The following is a 20,152-nucleotide window of genomic DNA, read 5'->3' on the forward strand; positions in this document are numbered from 1 at the left end:
TCGGTAAAGATCTCAAATTAAAAGTGCTTATATTTGATCTTACAAATAGGTTGTTTATTAAAAAGGTTGCAATTATATATTGCTATTTTAAAAAAGCAGTCTTATGTGTCCATTTGTATAAAATAATACTGGCAATCTGCCTATTCTGCTCCAAGTGCATTGCTCGACCATGTTGCTATCTGCCTAAGTCAGTTGTATAACAATGAACAATGAATTTATCACATGATGTTATTTTAGAGAGTTTTAGAGCTTACATAAAACATTAGTGACCTCTTTATATGATTTGTACATTTATGCTGAGAAATTCAAGCAAATTTATTGTATAGAAATTATTTACACTAATATTTATATATTATTTAATAATTATAAAAATCACAAAACTAAAATAAAATTTATTAAAATTATAAAAATTATTTAACAATGTATATTATTCACATATTATTTATATCATTTTATATATTAATTTACACAAATATATTATTATTATATTAAATATAATCAGGAACAAAAAAGATAAATAGTTTGAGGTTACAAAGTTAACTGTGAAACACTGTTAAAATTGTACATCAGAGCTTTTCTCTATACCATCCAAAAGAAAAATAGAAAAAAATTGGATACAGAGATGATATGAGACATTTGTCCTCCATAACACTAACTTCAAATTTTTGTCAGTTTGAAAATCATCTCACTGGTACCACTAAATGACTTTAAAACAAATAAATGTGTTAATTTGAACTTTTATAATAAATTCATGCTAATAAATGCTTTCTGTTTTACATATTGGGATTTTACCTAACTTTTTGAGAATGGGATTCCACAGCTTTAAAATGGCATGGTAATCACATCTTCTAGAAAATTGGGTCATGTATTTCCCTCTTTTACACCCTTTCCATAGCTCCTGGGTGGTGAAATCTTGATCCCCTCCCCTTGCCCACAAATCCCCAAGGGGCCCTGCTGCCCCTTGGATGGCTTTGTAGCACCAGCCAGACGAAGTGTGTTCCCTGCTTGGGCCTCCCCACCAATACTTTCTGCTGCCTGCAGTGCTCCTTCACCAGGTCTTCGCTTGGATGGCTATATGATTTATTTAGGTCTCAGTTGAATGTCATCTTGAGAGGCTTTTCTAACCACTCAACCCCAGTCATTCATTCCCCATTACAAACCTGTTTCATTCTCCACATAATAGTCACCACTGATTCTCTTGTTTATTCACTTGTCTGTTCCTTGTCTGTTACTCTTACTAGATTGTGAGCTCTAACACAGTGAGAACCTGTCTTTCTTGTTCTTGCCACATCCTGGCCTGGCATGTCTTCAGTTTTCAATAAATGTCTGTTGCATGGATGAATAAATGACTTGTCCCATATTAAGCCAATCACTGATTCTATTTGCTATGAAGCCAGCATGTTTACTCATTAGTAAGTGTGAATTCCCAATTACCACCACCTAAGGTGCCTTGAGCCAATCCTAATTGCTAGAGAAAGAGAATAAACACTGAATACCATTATCACTGCCTTGTTAGAAAGGGAAGACTTAACTGGGACTTACCGAATGGCTAAAAACCAAGGCTCCATGAAAAGCAGTCATTCCTGTGTCCTGTGTCCTGGTCTAGAGAAGGATTTACTCTTAGGTGCACCAGCATGCGAGACACCCATTTTTTTCCTGCTGCTATTAATAGAGAAATCTCTCCAAAAGTCCAATAAATCTACTACTAAATGCAGTGATTCCCGCAACAGTGACCATCTGCTAGCCATAACTTTTACATATTCTCTGAGTTCTTCTCATCCACAAGATCAATGATGCCACATTCACCTGTGACCAAATGGGTCTTGACTGGCTTTCCAAGTGACAGCCACAGAGATGGGAACTACTGCACATCACAACAAAGACCATGCCTGGGACTTGGATGGACACTTTCAGAGTAGTGTCAGGTGCAAAAGCAGACATCAAATATAAACAAAAAAATGTCCCACACTGCCCCTCAAGTTCTCTGTTCTTCCCATAGTCCAATACCCCCATAGGATTCATTAATTCTCTTAAGTGCACTACAAAAACTTTACACCTGTACTTTCAGGGTGCCAGAAAGTCTACACTTCTTTCCTCAGCCTCCCTAAGGATTTAGGAGTGGCCCATTGGGAAATGAGCAGTAGAATCTGGCTATGCCTGGATTCTGCCTAAATTGCAACTCAATTTCAGAATGGCTGTTCCTGGTCATCTGTTTTCAGCTGGCTAGAATGTTTTCCTCTCAGAGATCCATCACAGTTGGAGGTAGGGAAGAAAGAGAGTCAAAGGGAGAAGCAAAAACTCACTGATAATGAAGTAGAAAAGTGATTAGCCAAGACCTTCTAAGAATCTCTTGCAGAACTAATCCCTGCTTGGAATGTGAATGTCACTTTTCAAATGATATGACCTATACAATGGAAAAAAACCTTTTTTTTAAAAAATCTACCTTTGTATGTTTCTATTGTTGCTCAAATGGGTTAAATAAAACCACCTTTATAAAAAAAGGTGGTTTTATAAAATATTTCATACTACTTTAAAGGGATAAAAGAAGCCATCAGTACTAGTTTGTTACTGACATTAACTTCATGAGTAAAAGTGATTTTTGAAAAGGTGTCTTGTTTGCAAATAGAGAAAATTCACATTAAACTAACTTAAGTCATAATCCAAAAGCAAATTTACTCACCATCCTGAAAACACAGTCTGAAGATGTGTTACCAGCAAACTGACACAGAACCTGCCTCCATACCCGTCAGCTCACCTCCCACATCACCAGCAAACAACTGTTTCTTCTCTGGAGACAATGCCTCTCTCCAGCCATTTCATAAAGATGCTGCAGTCCTTTGCTACAGTGGTGGGCAGTGGCTAATCTCCTGAGTAGATTTCTAGAACAGCTAAATCTCCACTTAAAGGTGAACAAGAAGCCCTTTTCTTGCTTCATAACAAATGACAAATGGTATTTATAAAAGCTTTTTAAAATTATTAAACATCAGTCCATAACAACAACAAAAAAGGCTCTTGGGATTTAACATCCATAAAATAACAGAGAATCAATTATTTTAGTTGACACAGGCGGCTTAGGCATTAACTAAATGCTAATTAGGCGTTTCACTTCCTTGAGAGTTTATTTTCCTCATCCTCTCCTTCCTGTGCCCAGGATGCAAACAGTCGCCAGCATCCCCATTGGGGTAATCCAGTCAGCCTTTCTGAAACTTCCTGGACCATTTACTCCCTTTGTCCCTCTAATGCATTTCCTCACCTGTTCTGAGCATTTGTCAGTGAGCCCAGAGGTTTCACTGGTCTTACTTGGGAGCCTTGTGGACTCTTCAGTTGTTCTCCTAAGAACTCTCCCTGTTGTCTCAACTAAAATAGTTGTCAGCATTAGCCCTTGCCCAAGGTTCTTCCCTACACAAGACTAAATCCATTCAGTTAATTTCTTTTATAGACCATACTAGTCTCCATTAAGGTGATTCTGGCTGGAAATCATCTTTCTCAATAAGGCTTCTCTTTTCTGAACCATATCAAAGCAGTCGACAGCTTTCGTGAACTTCTTTTTCTTTATTTGCTCTGAAGTTGTCAGCTTGTTCGGCTTCTATACTCCTTTAGGGAGGGTCTAGTTTCTAGGTTTGCTCCATGTTCTTTCTACATTTAGGGATCTTAAAGGCAAACACACATAACATTTTCTAGCTTCCTTGGAGTTCTGCATGTGACTTACCAAATCAGCAGACTTGGACTCTTTTCTGTGGCCCCTAATCAGACTCCCACTCCCAAGAAGGCATCCCTCCTGGCCTCTCTCGGGGCTCCACTGCTCTCCAGGCACTCTGATAAAGATGAAATTGGACATGGAAGCTTTTGGGCAACTCTCAGTATCTTGGCTTTGTGAAAAGGGGCCTGGAGTTAGAAGACGTGGGTCCCCCTGTCTTTAGTGGGGCAACACTAGGTGGGTGACTCTGCTTCTCCAAGGCTGAGTTCCCCCTTCTGCACAGGAAGACACTTTCATTAGCAGCACATGGTGATAATCACGAGAAAAATAAAATGGGACAATCTCTGTTAACCCGTGGCATTAAAAACAAGGAAGCGGGGCCGGCTCCGTGGCTTGGCGGTTAAGTGTGCGTGCTCTGATGCTGGCGGCCCGGGTTCGGATCCCGGGAGCGCCCCGAGGCACCACTTCTCCGTCCAGCGTGAGGCCGAGTCCCGCGTACAGCAACTAGAAGGATGTGAACCTATGACATACAACTGTCTACTGGGGCTTTGGGGGGAAAAACTGAATAAATAAAATCTTTAAAAACAAGGAAGCGGAGGGGGTCTTCTTGAGATTAAAAGACACTTAAAAAATACAGCAAAGAAATGTTACTTGTGGACTGTGCCTAGATCCTAATACAAACCTAACAAACCCCTAAAAGGACAGGGTTGAGACGATCTAGAAAATCTTTTTATGGACTGGGTGCCAATTGATACCAAGGAATTATTATGAATTTATTAGATGTGATAACAGGCTCTGGAATTATAGTGTTTATATGTAATAACATAAACAAGTATAATATGTATTAGTTATAACACGTCATAATGTATAACGTGATATTTAGAGCTACATCTTGAAGTATGTAAGGGTGAAATGTGATGTCTAGTATTTATTTTATATGCTCCAGCAAAGAAAACCAGAGGCAAAAAGAGGCTAGTTGAAGCAACTGTGGTGAAATCTTGATAAGTGTTGAGTCTGGGCAATGAGTATATGGGAGTTCATTGTGCTAGTCTCTCTACTATTGGGAATGTTGAATATTTGAATAATTTAAAAAACCTTTAACATATTAAAATAAATGTATTAAGGGAAGCCCAGGCTAACATTACCATAGAGGGGAGAAGTCAGAAACAACAGGGTAATGTCAGAGTCTGTCTGGAGGTGGACACATTTGTCCTCAGGGCTGCAGGTCCCTCCAGGACAAGGGTCTATCTTCTTTGTCCCGAGTCCCCAGTCCCCAGTACTTGGCCCAGTACCCACACGGCTGTATGAAATCAGTCGAAAGAGAAGGGGCCAAGGGCCACATCAGCCACAGAAGAGCATGGCCAAGCTTGGTGAGGGGAAGCTTGGGAGGTCAAGGGGAGAGAGGAGGCCAAGATTCACATAGGCAAAAAGAGGCTGAGGAGAGAGAAATCCTTCTGTGGCCCTGGTCTGCACTTACTGCAGCAGACAGTGGGAAACCATCAAAGGTTTAGACCAGAGAGCGCGTGATGAGGGCTGTGCTTCAGAAACCATTTTCAGCTGTGTGGAGGGTGGAAGGAAGAGGGAAAGGCACCACAGCAGGGACACCAGTTGGGATGACAGGGAGGGAGAGAAGTAACTGACCTTGGAAACAGCACTGGCTGAGGGGTGGGGAAGAACTGGCCCCTTATGAGAAGACGCAGGAGACCTGGCGCCCCGCTGGATGTGAAGACGAAGAAGGACCAAGGGAGGCCGAGAGGGAGCCCGAGCTACTGGAACAAGGGGAGCAGAGAACCCTGTAGGAAGAGTTGGTTCTGAGGGGAGATGAGCTCTGGCACCATGTGCTGCTCTTTAGGGGGACGTCCAAAGGTTATAGCCTGGCTGGGTACACCCTCTTCTTTGCCAAGAGGAGGCAGTTAAAGCAGGAATCCAAAGGCTGACTTGGGAAACTGTCAGGATTCTGAACCCTCCCCCAGGCCCCAATCTAAAACTCACTGTGGCTTACTCACACTGCTCCATGTGCCTGGTGTTGGGCCAGATCTTTGCCCTTTGCCTCAGCCTGGGGGGTTGACCCTGACTACACAAACCAGAGAATCCGCTGTCCTCACAACTCTCTCTAAGTGCTCTGGGTAAAGCCCCTATGTGTTAAAATGGCCAGTGAAATTTAATCGTTATTCAGCTTCTAAGTTAGGGGACCTATGAGTGTTAGTTAACACTTTCTGAACGTCTACATACGCTATAGATTTAATATGTATTATTTCATTTAAACCTCAAGGCAACTTCATAGTGAGAAAACTAAAGTTCAGAGAAGTTAATAACCTAGCCAAGGTCACACAGCTACATGAGTGGAAGGGCTGGGAGCCCAACTCAGGTCTGTCTGTCTCTACAATCCATGCTCTTTCCTCTGCTTCGTGACACAGTGATGGAAAAAATGCAGCTGGAAGTGAAATAAATCTTAACCAGGTGTTGGAAGCAGACATTGGCCACCTGGCCTGGAGAGGTTTGCTAAAATGATGCCATAATTTCCTACCCTTTTAGCTAATAAAAAACTAATAGATATTTTAGGGGAAAAAATGTGGGAAGGGGTGCAAGGGAAATAAAGAGAAGACAGAGACACACACTGCCAACAGCCAAAATTTGGGGAAAAAAATTTTTTTCCTGAAATTATATCAAGTCTATATTGGAGAAATAATATACAATAAAGCTGGTGTATCTCATAGTTTTGGGCTTGCTTATACTCATCTTTGACTTAGCAGTTGTACCAATTGTGACTTGGAGATGTGACAATACCAAACACCTTTTTAAACATTATTTTAAAGATCAAAGGATTTCTGCTTAAAGATCAAAACATGGATATTTTTTAGTTGAGTACTCCACTCAAAATGTATTGGGGAGTTTTTGTTTTTTAATATAATTGGTTTTTAAAAGAGCACTGGGAAAGTGCTGCCTGGAGTGGAGGAGTAATCTTTCGTTTGTCTGAAAATCTTGCTGATGTGTTTCAGGCTCTGTTTTCTATTTTCAGCAGATAACACTCCATTAGGATTCCCAGATCAGCCGCTTGGACCAGGGCCCTGCCGATGGACAGGCAGCCTTGATGAAACGGAAGCTGCGGATCCCAGACAGCACAGTGAATCAGATTTCCCTCCTGAATTCCCAAGATGCGGACAGGCTGTCTGGATTACCCTGTGTGCGCGGCTCAGCCCCGGGGTCACAGAGCCCGTGCATCATCATTCAGGGAAAACATAAAACCAGATGGGAGATTCAGAGATGGCTCACCATAAGGTGAAGACCAGTCACGCGGCCACCTTTACCAGAGGCCCAGAGCAAGCTACACCTGGGGAAAGCACTTAAGTGAAAGAGAATCCCGCCGCCTTGCTGGCGAAAGCCGGGGGCAGCAACCAGAACGCCTCGACCTTGAAACTAGAGAAAATCAGCCCAGCCGCCTCCCCGCCCCCACCAACTGTGCTGAACAGAAAGAAGGTCTAGAACAAAACAAGGTCTCCTTTTTGTTTATTCAGACTACATATAACTGGAAAACTTGATGTTTTTATCAAATATATTCACCTTTCTTCTTGCTTGCCAAAATACCTAAAACATCAGAAGACTCTCAACCCCACACCAGGGGAAAAAAAAGTTACTTTGTCATCTTACATGACATTTTAGGTACTTGTTTAAATTATATTTGTAGAAGTAAGTGGCCAACAGTAGATTTTCTTCCACCAGAAAAAAAAAAAAATGTATGAGGTATACTTTAGGAATAAAGAGGGGAAAAAAATATTACCAAAACATTGCAAAAAGGAATTCTTCCATTTAGCTCCTCATTTTTTAGACACATGCAAAATAATGACATGCATGATAGACAATTCCACACACAGAACAATGCGACTATCTCTTGGCAAAGATTATTGGGGAAGATGGTTTGGGGAAAGGTATTCTGAACAGGCCAAGAGTTAACAAGTGTCTAGTGTCTGTAAGGTACAGAGACGACACGTTAGGAAAAATGCTCCACCAGGAAAAGACAAACTAAAACCAAGACCAACATTTTCGTTCATCACCTTAAAACATTTTCTTACTTTACTCTACTTTCTAGATATCTAATTCTCTGCTCTCGCCCTTTCTCACTATCAGCTTGTTTTATCTAAGTCGTAAGAACAGGCTTATTTACACATAAATTACACAGGTTAACTTTGGAAGACAAGATGTGCTAATGAGAAAGTGCAGAAGCATGCTAATGAAATTTTACCATTTACCAAAATAATGTAAAAGTTTGGGGCTTAGACAAGATCAATAAAATGCTAGGTTGAAGTATTTTATTGAATGAATAAAGAGCATAGAGGGACACTTAGAATCCCTAGCTACCGTTTCAAAATTGTAATTGTAAATTTGGCACAAAAGTGTCTTTTAAGATTAATGCATAAAGATTTTTGTTCTATTTCTTATGAGTACATTCTTGAGAAAAACTGCTAGAATATTTGCCAGTGACTTGGACCTGAGTTTTATGACTTGGCAGAATGTCTTGAAGGGGCCTTAAGAAAGGCTTTCAGAATTGAACTGAGTAACCCCCGTAGTCAAGGATGCTGAAGACACCTGGGGTGTGGGGCTTTGCTGGCCCTGAAGGTAGGATGGCTGCCGGCTTTTGGGAGGAGCAAATCTTAGCCTGTTTGTCTCTGCCTGAATAAGGCAATGCTAACGCCCTAAATGTCTCTCCATCTGTGATTCTATGTAAGCTCTATTCTTACGCCATGAGATAAATGGCCCTCTCACTAAACGCTGAGTGACCACCTGCGTATCTCTCAGCATTTCTCCGGCCATTTTCAACACGAGCTAACACACCAGGCACAAGCAAGTTTGCATAGATAATGCAGATTCCCCTTCTTTTCCTCACTGCCACCTCACTGGACTTTTGCACTTCCAGTCAGCCAGTCAACAAATATTTATGGAGCCTCTCCTATGTGCCAGACTAACAGCTAGAGATAGGTGCACAGGTTAACATCAGGTGGGGGTGGGGAATAAGGAAGAGGAGGTGTGAGAAGAAACAAAAATGCTCAGGACCTCTCAAAGACGGCATCTCTAAGTCTTTAGATGGAAGAACTAAGCTGAAGAAGTTTCTACCCCAACCCTCCTGGGCTGACCCTCCCCCACCCCTACCCAGCACCAGAGGTGCACAGGAACCAGGTAGGTGTGAAGGAAGAAAACAAAGGCGATAAACGAACAATGGTCAGGGGCCAAGCAGGACAAAATCATGCAGAGAGCAGCATGCTGCCATTATCTAGTTTGCAGATGGACCATCCAGAAAATCTGGGAGCAATTAGGAGGGAGAAACACAAACGGGGGTGGGTGGGGGGTGGGGGGGCACTGAGGATGATGGGAGACGCGAAGTCCCCAAACTGTCTTCTGCTAGGGACACAAAAGTGAGACAAGACACTGGGACTAGAGGAAAAGGAAACTGGTGTAACCAGGTGTAACCAGCGACACTCACACATTCACACACCATCACATCAGCTACAAAGCTGCAAAATTTACAAAGCAACCAGAAAACAGATTTTAAAATATGGAAGGTAGGAAACCACATTTAAACTCAAATTATCTTCTGATATCCATTTGAACATTTAAGAGTGAATTTTGAACACAATAAGTGAATTTTTAAAATTACATTCTTTTTATCAACAACAAGCAAAGGTGGGCTCACATTCTCAAGGCTGACAGCCCAGGACTCTCCTGCCAAACTGAAGACTAGCAGCTGATAGTTTGTTCCTGCCATGGGTCAGGCAATACGCTGTGTGGTACACATTGTTTATAGACCCTAATCCCCCCAAAATAATAGTCGTCTTCTATAACAGAGGAAGAGACAATCTCATTATATGAAATATCTGGCCCAAGGTCTCGTGGCTAATCAGTGGCTGAGACAGAATTCACACGCAGGCTCAGACTCTCCGTGGAATGCACAATGGCCCTCCAAACCCAGTAGGGTTTGCTCCCTGCACACAAGCTGACTTGTGCCTTTGCATAGGCTGCTCCCTTTGCCAGAAACAATCTCATAATTTCTGTCCATCAAGTCCTTCACATTGTCAAAGCCCTCTTTTCCATTCTGTCTCCAACGTGAAACCCTTCTTGATCTCTCAAGCCAGATGGCCTCCTGGATTGCTGCCTCTTCTGAATGCCCTCTGTGCTACTGACCCTATGTCCAGTCTGTTTTAAGAACCTCACAGGCCAGAACGAGACCCTGCCCTACATCAGATCAAGCACGTTCAAGTGTATTCTCCTGTCACATTATATGTAACATCTTCTTGTCAAATATGTGAAAGTTTTAGAATTTTGCTCTGAAATTCTCATTTTACTTAGAAATTACTTATGATCTGTCAGCAATCACTGTGTATACTTGAGAATTCTTGAGATATAAGAGAGCCTATAAGTTGTTTTCAAATATGATAAAACTTAGTGTGCTTATTAAGCTTAACAATTAAGACTGGTATGCATTTTATAGTTTCAAACATTTATTAATTTCAATTTGCAGAGGCTTCCCACTACAGTAGTTCCCCCTTATCCATGGGGGATACATTCCAAGACCCCCAGCGGATGCCTGCAACCACAGACAGTACTGAACCCTATATACACTGTTTTTTCCTATATGTATATACCTATGATAAAGTTTAATCTATAAATTAGGCACAGTAAGAGATTAACAACTTCTCTTTGGCATATCTGAATTGCCAGTATCATACTCGTGTGCTTTGGGGCCATTACTGAGTAAAATAAGGGTGACTGGAACACAAGCACTGTGACACCTCCACAGTCGATCTGATAACTGAGACGGCTACTAACTGACTAACGGGTGGGTAGTGTATACAGTATGGATAAGCTAGACAAAGGGATGATTCATATCCTGGGTGGGATGCACGAAGTAGGACGGCATGAGATTTCATCACATTACTCACAAAGGTGCACAATTTAAAACGAATTGTTTATTTCTGGAATTTTCCATTTAATATTTTCGGATCATAGTTGACTACGGGTAACTGAAACTGCAGCAAGTGAAACTGTGGAAAAGGGGGACTACTGTATTTTTAAAGCCCACGAATACAGTTTTTTTTTTTTAGGTCTCAACGAATTTTGTAGGTCCTTGAAAATCCAGTAGGTGCTAAGCACTGTGCCTAAAGTGTCTAAGAGACAGAAGAGCTGGCTCCGCCTTGGCCATGCACTGCCTTGTGTGACGGTTATTTATAGATCTGCCTTGAGCCTCACCCTGACCCAATCGAGTCAGGATCTTAAGCTTACTGAAGACAGCGATTTCTTTCTTGCTGACTGATACTTTTTCACAGCAACTATATAATGAATACTACCAGCTGCCACATAACGAATGCTAATGGACTCACTTACTGAAAAATGTCACAAATAAACACAAAACCACAATGTTAACTACACACTCTACAACCCCTTTCCTAAAATATCTATGGTTATTTGAAATTATACTTCTCAAAACGTTTGGATTCTCTTTCCTTAAAAAAAAATGCTTTGTCTTCATTGCTTTGAAAGATGATACAAATAAAACAGAACATTAACAAAACACATAGTAGGAATCCCTAGTAGTGTTCAACTTCTATATTTCTGTTTCATTAGCAGTTAGCCACAGATTTCTTTTTAAGCATTTATAGGAAGCTGTACTCATAATTTTCCAGACATTCTGTCTCTAATACAGCAATGGATCTTTAGGACACTGCAAGTTGTCCTTGGGTCCAGGTAAATGTCCTCTGGTAAACTTTAACCACACATACTCTAATAACACTTTCACATATGTGATTAAACGACAACCACTCACATGCCCACCGTGAGGTATGGGGAAGAGGAGGCTGATGCTCTGTGAGAAACAAGGGGAGGGGTAGCAGCGTTTGTTTCCACAACTAGCCCGTAGGTCACAGAATACTGTCTCAACACCAGCAGAAAATAATAGTTCATTAAAGACTAAACAAAAATTCCCAGGTATACTTGAAGTGCACTGTAACGGGATTACATGAATAAGTAATAACACGCATAATTCAGCATGCAAACCTTCATGGTGGTTACTCATCCTTTAGTATAACAATTGGGCCTGATAGCAAAAGTCCTAGCTTTTAAATACTCTTTGGTAGTACTGCTTTTCCACCTTAAGATAATATTGCTACTCTTTCTATTTTCTACAGGTGGGTTGTTTTGCCCATGTCCAGACCCAATAAAAACCCCAGTTTTACCTGGGGGCAGGCCCAGTGACCCAGAAATTCAGATTTCATGTTGCCACTGAGAGAGTGAGATTTAAATCTCTCTTTGACTACATTCTTAGAGAATAACCAAAATGCTTAAAACTGAGCACTCCTTGCTCATAGTGAAAACTGGAAAGAGAAAAAGAAGGAAGGAAACGTAGGGAAAAGGGCTGGGAGAACTTGTGTTCTTCAAATATTTGGATGGCACGGCCCCACCTCTTTCCATTACTATCCCGAAGCATCGCTTTTCCCATCACTCTGGACTTAGTTTCCAGCTCCTGCACCTCCTCCAGCAACGTTTTTTTGCAGGTATGCTTGGCCCTGTGTCACAAGGAAAGACAAAAAGAACATGACATGACTCAGCTGGAAAGATCTGTTGCTCCCCTCATGGGCCGCATCTGAATGCCCTTTCACCAAGGCGGAGGCTGAGGCTTGGAACATCATGGAATGTTCACAGTCTCCGTGCATGGCAAGGGCTCCATCTTTGTAACCTAGGAAGCATCTCAAGTCCCGCAGAACAGACTCAGACTACGAACATCAGAAGTGACCGCCGAAAGCCTGCAGATCTGGCTGAGGACTCCAGCCATTCAGCCCAAGATCAGGGTTCATGGATATTCATGGGTCTATTTCTAAAGCTTTTCACTGCAAGACCTAAAAACCCGGAAGACGCTTTAAATCCTCACTCTAGTGGGCATATACGGTTCCCATAGCCCTTGCCCCTTCTGTGATCAGAGAGCCCAGGGTGAGCAGTTTCCTGTCTTTTTAGTGTGAAAAGAGCCACTGCCACAGCAGGAATAGGATTTAAATGCTCAAGTTCATGCTCTTCGTGTCAAAGCCTTGACCTAAAATTTGGGGTCAACACAAATATCCAGGCATGGTTCTTCCATCTTTCTCCTGTGGAGACTTACCAGTAGGGCCTGTGTATGTAGGCCTTAACGGTGTAAAACGACGGATAGGATAACAAAAGCAACCTGGCCTTTCTACCACAACTGAAACCTCAGGCTGGACACATCAGTCTGCTTGAACTGTCGGAAGAGTTACCTGTACCCTTTTTCTGATTAAACTAAGGAATTCTTCATGATGTTCCAATAAAAGGCTGATCTCAGGGTCCTCCTAAAATCGAGACTAAACACAGAGCTACTGGTTGGAAGCAATATAGGTGAAGAAAAGGCATTTAACAAGATATAGGTTAGAAGTGGCAGAAGAGGGCTGGCCCCGTGGCTTAGCGGTTAAGTGCGCGCTCTCCGCTACTGGCGGCCCGGGTTCGGATCCCGGGCACTCACCGACACACTGCTTCTCCGGCCATGCTGAGGCCGTGTCCCACATACAGCAACTAGAAGGATGTGCAACTATGACATACAACTATCTACTGGGGCTTTGGGGAGAAAAAGGAGGAGGACTGGCAATAGATGTTAGCTCAGAGCTGGTCTTCCTCAGCAAAAAGAGGAGGATTGGCATGGATGTTAGCTCAGGGCTGATCTTCCTCACAAAAAAAAAAAAAAAAAAAAGAAGCAGCAGAAGAAAACTGTAAAAGAAAAAGGCTCCTAACTGAGCAATACAGGGTGAGTTTCCTTACTATGAAAGACTTTCTATTAGTTTCAATATAAATGAATGTGAGGATCCTGCTAAGTACCAGGACTCTGAGACAGAAAAGAACAAAACTGAGCATGTCTGCAAGGCAGTGAAGACAGTGTAACCGGAGCATTCTGAGGCTGTGAGCTGTTTTAGTGGAATCACGTGCTCCCGCCTACCCTCCACATCCAAGGAAAGCAAGTCTGTTAAGATAATGCCCAGTCATCCCGCAACACTCCAAGTTAATCTATAGTGGAGTATTAGTCCTAAGACGTTGTCTGTGCGCCTGTCATTCCTTTTCCCCAAAGTAAACAAGAGCACTTAACCACACAGGTTCTCACACATAATACCTTAATTACATCAAGCAGTGTCCTGAGACTCAGGAGTGATAAAACACTGCACTTCAAAGCGGAGACTGTGGAATTTTAATTTAAACAATAAATAGAAAATGTTTAACATTTTGCTGGAAAGGAGACAGTCAAAAAGAATGCTAAAATTTACACTGTTCAATATTATTCAATACGCCGGGCCCCAAACTTGACCTGTTATCTCATGGGCTTATTGGGACTCGATTGATAACAAGCCAGCTGAGTGGCAAGTCCCACTCCGCTCGGATTCACCCCCAATGGACAGGTCCCATGAGAACACGTGTGCTTGTCCTGAAGGATGAGCTCACTCTCTGTTTCAGGACTGTCCTCACTCCACATCATCCTCCCTTCCTCCTCCTTCTCCGGCCCACGCACAGCAAGCAGCATCCATCAGTCTCTAGAACAGCACCCAGTATTATCTTCTGGGCTAGGTGAGAAGGGTGACACTAAGCAGGAGGCTTGGAAGAGGAAGGCTGGGCCACTGGGCGCAGGGCACTAGAAATCTATAGCTTAGGCCAAGAAACAAAAGAATCTCATCCGCTGCACTGAAGCTGCCAGTTTTCACTGATTCACAAAATCGCCTCAGAGGGAAATGATCTATCTTGATGCTACTAGGCAGCGTGCATGTTCTCAGTGGATGAAGCTGCACCCATAACCCAGAGTTACTCAGCAATTGTAAAGTATTTCCACTAGGCTAGCGCCTATGAGCCAGCCTGGGAACTTAACCACTGTTTGAGAACACTGAAGGGCAACACTGGGGATGCTCTGCTAGGCATCTGCGTGAGGCACTGGGGTAGACGTGATGCTAGCAATGTAAAACCGCTTTCTCAAGAACCTTTACCAGATAAAGCCTTAATGAGATAAATGATTCCAAAATCTCCCCTGTCAAAGTCTACAGGTGAATTGACTAAAACCTAATAGTTATAGGTTTAAAAAGCCAGTCTTTAAGCATTAGCCACTGGCATGTAGTTTAGGTCCCACCAGGAGCTGGGGTTTGGCTTATTCTGAGTCACACCTTGGACAGAGTGAGCCCCATTATCTCTGAACGACTTATCCCCAGTGGTCGAGGGCTGGCTTCACCTAACCGCACCAGATGGTCAGCGCAGGGGCAGGGTGGGGGTGCTCAGCCACCTGCAGAGACTGTGAGAGTCGCCTGTGAGCCTTCAGATACAGCTCCAGCTATCTCCAGGTTAGCAGGGACTTTTAAGATAAATAGATCAGCTTTGAATCTCAAACTTCTCATCTTTTTACATCTGAAACTTTTTTCCTGAACTCTTTCTTTGCATGGAAGCATAGCAAGATAGAAGGAAACGTTAAATTCTAAATGTAGATGAAAATGTAAATACAATGTGCTTCAAAAGAAATTAGTTTAGTTAGCAAGTTTTTTAAAAAATCAAGGGCTATTTGTATACAGAAATTTCTTATTACCTTTACTTCCATTTGACTGCCTATCTGGGATTATAATAAGGAAATGAAGTCATTCTGGAATTGCTGAATGTATTATTGTGTGCTGACTGGCAAAGTACAAGAGATACAGTTAGATAAAAGGAGACTGGTTCCTGTGTTCAGTGGCTGTGAGCTTTATATTATTTTTATAAAGCAATACTAACGAATTTCTCTGAGATGCGAATAAGTACATGGCAGCTTACCTAAGAATGCTGTCATAGGTAAACACTTGGGAAGAGCGTAAGCTAAAGGATATTAAAATACTTCTGGGCAATTTAAACATCATGCTTCTAATAAAAGTACTCATTAGCCAGGTATCACATATAATCAATCAATTATTTTAATAAAAGATGTGTTAGTTTGGTCCTTCATGAAAATTCTGGTTAACAGGATAACAGAGCAGGTATTTTATGGCATCCAAATCTGACTTAAGATAGTCTAGTAATGGATCTTCATCCAGAAAGTTGACAGACTTCATGGAAAAAATGACCGAATTACCTCATGCTGTTTTTTTCTTACTTTTAGCACTCCAGGTCCTGAAATGGAAGAGAGAGACTGGGCAAAGAAGGGGAAAAGGCAGCAAGAGCAAGACACTTTCCCAAGCGCTTATATAAATATATGTGAAAAGGCAAGCCTGCCTTGCCCTGGAATTGAAAAGCTCTTTCAAAACAGAGTTAACCACCAGAATTCAAAACACAACAAAAATTCCTTAAGATGGGCCCAAGACAAGATTACAGAATTGGAAGGACACGAGTGGGAGATTCCTCCCATCGCCATATGCGCCATTACAGTGCAAGCTCTTCAGCTGCCACTGAATCCCTATTCACTTAATTTAAAACTCTCTTTGGAAGTCTGAGGTGCATCATAGCACATCACGTTTCAATAAATATTTGACAATTTGAACCAAATGCTGGGTGGTTGTGGACAATCAGGAGTGATATTTTTGCTCAGTGTGCAGGGAGAGGAAACAGAACGCCTTTCACAAAGCTGAAGTTCAGAAAGAAATCACAGCGCAGGCTGTGGCCTCATCAGAGGCCAGCAACTCACAGTATGCTTCCTCTTCTTGGGAGAAGCCTCTGCATTTACTCGACTCAACAACAAATATTTCAGGCTGGAAGTATAATATGAGATAAAACATGGGCCCCGTGATTAGAGGGAAATGCCCAAAGAAACTTGCAGAATTCTTGTTTTTGAGGAAAGAGGTGACTTGAGATATTAAATATACATTACAAATTGGGCATATACTTTGGGCAAACACTCCAGCTGAGAGCCAAAAAGATATGCCATTATCCCTGGTCCCCCAAATAAAATGAGACAAAAATGCACTTCAGGAAGTGCCTCTGGAATTCAGTGGGGCCTTTCCTGCTCAGCCCAGAACCAAGGTGCTGTCTGCTCCTGGGAAGGGCTGTGTTCTGAGCCCATGCCGGGCAGTGGCAGTGGGCAGTGGGCAGCAGGTAGGACAACACTCATGGTCAGCCTCTGCTCCCGGCCACCACCAGCGTCCTCTCTGTAGGGCCCTGTCCCTGTTCCTACCTGGCTGGCTAGCTTCTTGGAAAGGAAGTGACTTTTACTCTTTCCATATGGTGGAGCTAGAAGCAGTGTCATTTGATTTATCCCTGTTAAAATGTAAATGGTGCTAATTTTACAGTGCCAGGGAAACCAAAAACAAGTCCTGTTTGAGGGAATAGTTAATTTGCTTCATAGTGACAGGGAACTTTTACTTGGAACACATTGGAAAACATCCAGAAAATAATAAACAAGTAGGCAGAGACATTATAATCTGAAAACATTCTCTTTGAAATGATAGAAACATAGTTCTGCTAAAGTCTCACTTGGCAAATATACAGTCTCAACAAAATTTTTTTTTCATGACATTAATTTAAGATAGTTGAATTTAAATAGGCTGAGGTTAATTTATAATCAAGTTACTGTTCTCAACCACTATAATTAGAAAAGTGATCCAATGTAACCAAGACCGTGTTATATTTATCTAAAACTAACTTGATTATATTGCAAAATTGAAGAAATTTGGCAAGGTAATATACTATGCCACAATTGGGCTATGTGCTAAAAAAGCAAATCACAGAACTAACATTTTCTTTCAGTGCACTCATTAGATTAAGAAAACATCTGTCCCGGCTATAATAATTTAATTTCCAAGGATTCTGATTCTGCTCTTTACCGAACACAGTTTTAGGAGATAAAATGGAAGTAGCGGTAAATCAAGGCATTCAAGAAATTAGAATTATTATTGTAAAATCTAGTGAAGAAAAAGAAAACCCAAAATATATCCTACAAAATTCTGTACCTCTCTCTGCTTTAGGTATGATCAGTTGTCAAGATAACGCCACAATGAAGACGTCTTCAAAAGTCATCCTGAACTGTCAGGCAAGAACAATTCTCATTGAGTGTGGGAGGAAGGGAGAGATAACAATGAAATCTTCTGTCTTTTCCTGGAAGGAGTGGATTAAAGTCTCAATTCTCTACCTCAAGGCCCCAAAATAATTATGCTTTGCCCAAAGTAAAGCCAATCCAAGAGTCTCATTTTTCAGGGAAATTGGCGACTGTTTATAGGAGGAATTAGGCCTACCCCCAAACAAAAATCAATATTATCTCATTTGGAATATTCTATCTTTTGCTCATGGATAAAATTAAAATTAATATTATCTTGGAACTTAGTTGCTTCATTTACATTGTACCCAAGGTATTTCAGAAACAATGTATTTTGAAACACAAATATTGATCATGAATTATTTCCTATTTAATCTATGTTATAATTTCATCTTTGTGATTAATTTTCTTATAGACCTGTAAACTGATAGTCTAGAAGAATTATACTTGAAGGATTCCTACTGTGAATTATTTGGAAAAATGAAGAATACTTCATCCTTATAATTTGAAATGATTTACATACACAAAATTTTAAGCATGGGATTTAAAACCAGACTATATTTGTGATCACTTAGCACTGATTATTAGATACAAGGAGAAATGAATTTTGAGTCATACTTCCTAAACCTGACAGAGTGGGGCTGTACTTAGAAACTCTCCCTTACAATCATGTACAAGTAACACCTCTCTTGACCTTCCCACAGTCTGTCTTGGGACTCCTTTTTGTCTATATTCTCATATCAAGGGGAAGCATAGGTTAAAAGAAAAAAAACCCCAACATCATTTACATCCTTTGCTGGCAGGTGGCAGGAGACCTGTTCCTTCTGAAGTCCCATAGCATTTACTATCCTGTGGCAGGGCTCTTGTGAAAGACAACCGCAAGGACAGATGAGCAAGACTTTGGGTTACTACTTCATTTTCACTTACGCTTTCCATGCCACATCTTCGATCAAACACGCAGTAGGAACCAGAAATAATCCCAGCCAGAAGTGTGCAGAGCTCAGGACCATAGTTGCCTGCAAGAAACAGAAGTGATGTACTTTTTCTTTCAAAAATAATGAGATGTAATTTAATCAATGTAAAACAGTCCATAACACAAAAACAACACAAAATATTCAACTCAATGAAACTTAAAACATCCACCTAGGAAGAATGTCAAGGAGAACTGAGGGGTGAGCCTCTCTCCATGATCTCCATCAGCTCTTGTCTCCATTCTCTAATTTTGACAAGTGTTGTTGTCTCCCTCTTTTATAAAGGGCTTCAAGCCCCCTTCTGATCAGAATGCTGTCTTAAATTCTTCCTCTAGAGAAATGTGGGAGCCACCAGACTCCAACATAATGAACTCCACTAGGCTCCTTTCGTCCACTTCACTTGCACATCAGTTCATTCTCCTTCCCTGCTCATTCATTCATGGAACCAGTGTCTTGGTGCAAGCTGCAGTGATTCTCAACACCCAGAAGAGGAAGATGAACAGGTGGTAGTCATTGCCTCTAAGGAACTGAAAATCGTGTTGTGTAATCTACATCACACATGGAATATGATATGTATATGATAATATTCTATGGGGTTTCAGAAGAAGGCTATAAGGCTGGGAAGACTTCTTAAAGAAGATAGAATGTGGGATGTACCTAGAAAGACAGACAGGATTTCAGCAGCCAGGGAGGGGTAGAGGGAGAGCCATTCCAAGTGGAAGAGTGGGTGACAGGGAAGAAGAGGAGGAGCACAGCCTTTGATGAGACACTTGTTTCTGGCATGCAAGGACATAGACAGTTTGGGAGGAAACAGGTAGCTGGTTTTAAGGAATCGAGTTGCAGGGTCAAACTAGATGTCCATTAGGTCAGGAGCTGAAAAGAGAACTCAGGGCAAAAGCAGAAGGAGGGAGGAGTTTGCTCTGAACATAAATGGGGGCTGGGGAGTACAGGTTCCTTAAATTTTGGTTTCCAGTGAGCAAGGCCGGGTGCATGGAGCTGGCTGGCAACTGGGAAGCTGGCCTGGAAGGATGGGCTACTTGGAAAGGGACAGAATCCCTTAACGTTCATCAGTTTTTCTTTTCTGGCATTCTCACCATTTGATTCTACTGGAATAGAAGTGTTTTGCTATAACTCATTACAGAGTGGAGTGAGGCTTACACAGGGAGGGAAAGCAGAGGGGCCAAGGCATGATTAACCTCGGGGACCCCTGCTGGGACTTGGTGGGGCTGAGAATCCAGAAGGGCCCCAGAGCAGCTCTCTTCATGCTGCAGAGCGAGGGCAGGGTGCACCCTGGCATCCAAACTTCAACTCACTCTTTGATTTGGATCTTCTGCTCAAGCCAGCCACACACACCTAGGCCCTTGTTATTCCCTCTAACTCCATCTGAGCAGGCTTCCGCCTCAGCATCTGTCCTCACAGCTTCTCCATCCACATATCCCTATCCTGTGCAGCCACGGCAGAGCTCACACCTAACCA

The 20,152-nt window shown here is 41.9% G+C and overlaps 1 protein-coding gene across 1 annotated transcript in view; it reads right to left on the reverse strand.

The window, feature by feature from the left end:
- The window catches only part of ATP8A2 (ATPase phospholipid transporting 8A2), a 507,110-nt gene that overhangs the window by 38,379 nt on the left and 448,579 nt on the right, over positions 1 to 20,152 (reverse strand). The window contains exons 33-34 of the mRNA XM_014791223.2: positions 18,633 to 18,721; positions 12,145 to 12,249 (exon numbers count right to left, since the gene is read on the reverse strand). Coding sequence (XP_014646709.1) covers positions 12,145 to 12,249; positions 18,633 to 18,721 — 194 coding nt within the window. The remainder of the gene's footprint in view (positions 1 to 12,144; positions 12,250 to 18,632; positions 18,722 to 20,152) is intronic.

This window comes from Ceratotherium simum, chromosome 10 (genome assembly GCF_057802395.1).
Source record: "Ceratotherium simum simum isolate JZ-2026a chromosome 10, ASM5780239v1, whole genome shotgun sequence".
In the NCBI taxonomy this organism is placed as follows: Eukaryota; Metazoa; Chordata; class Mammalia; order Perissodactyla; family Rhinocerotidae; genus Ceratotherium; species Ceratotherium simum.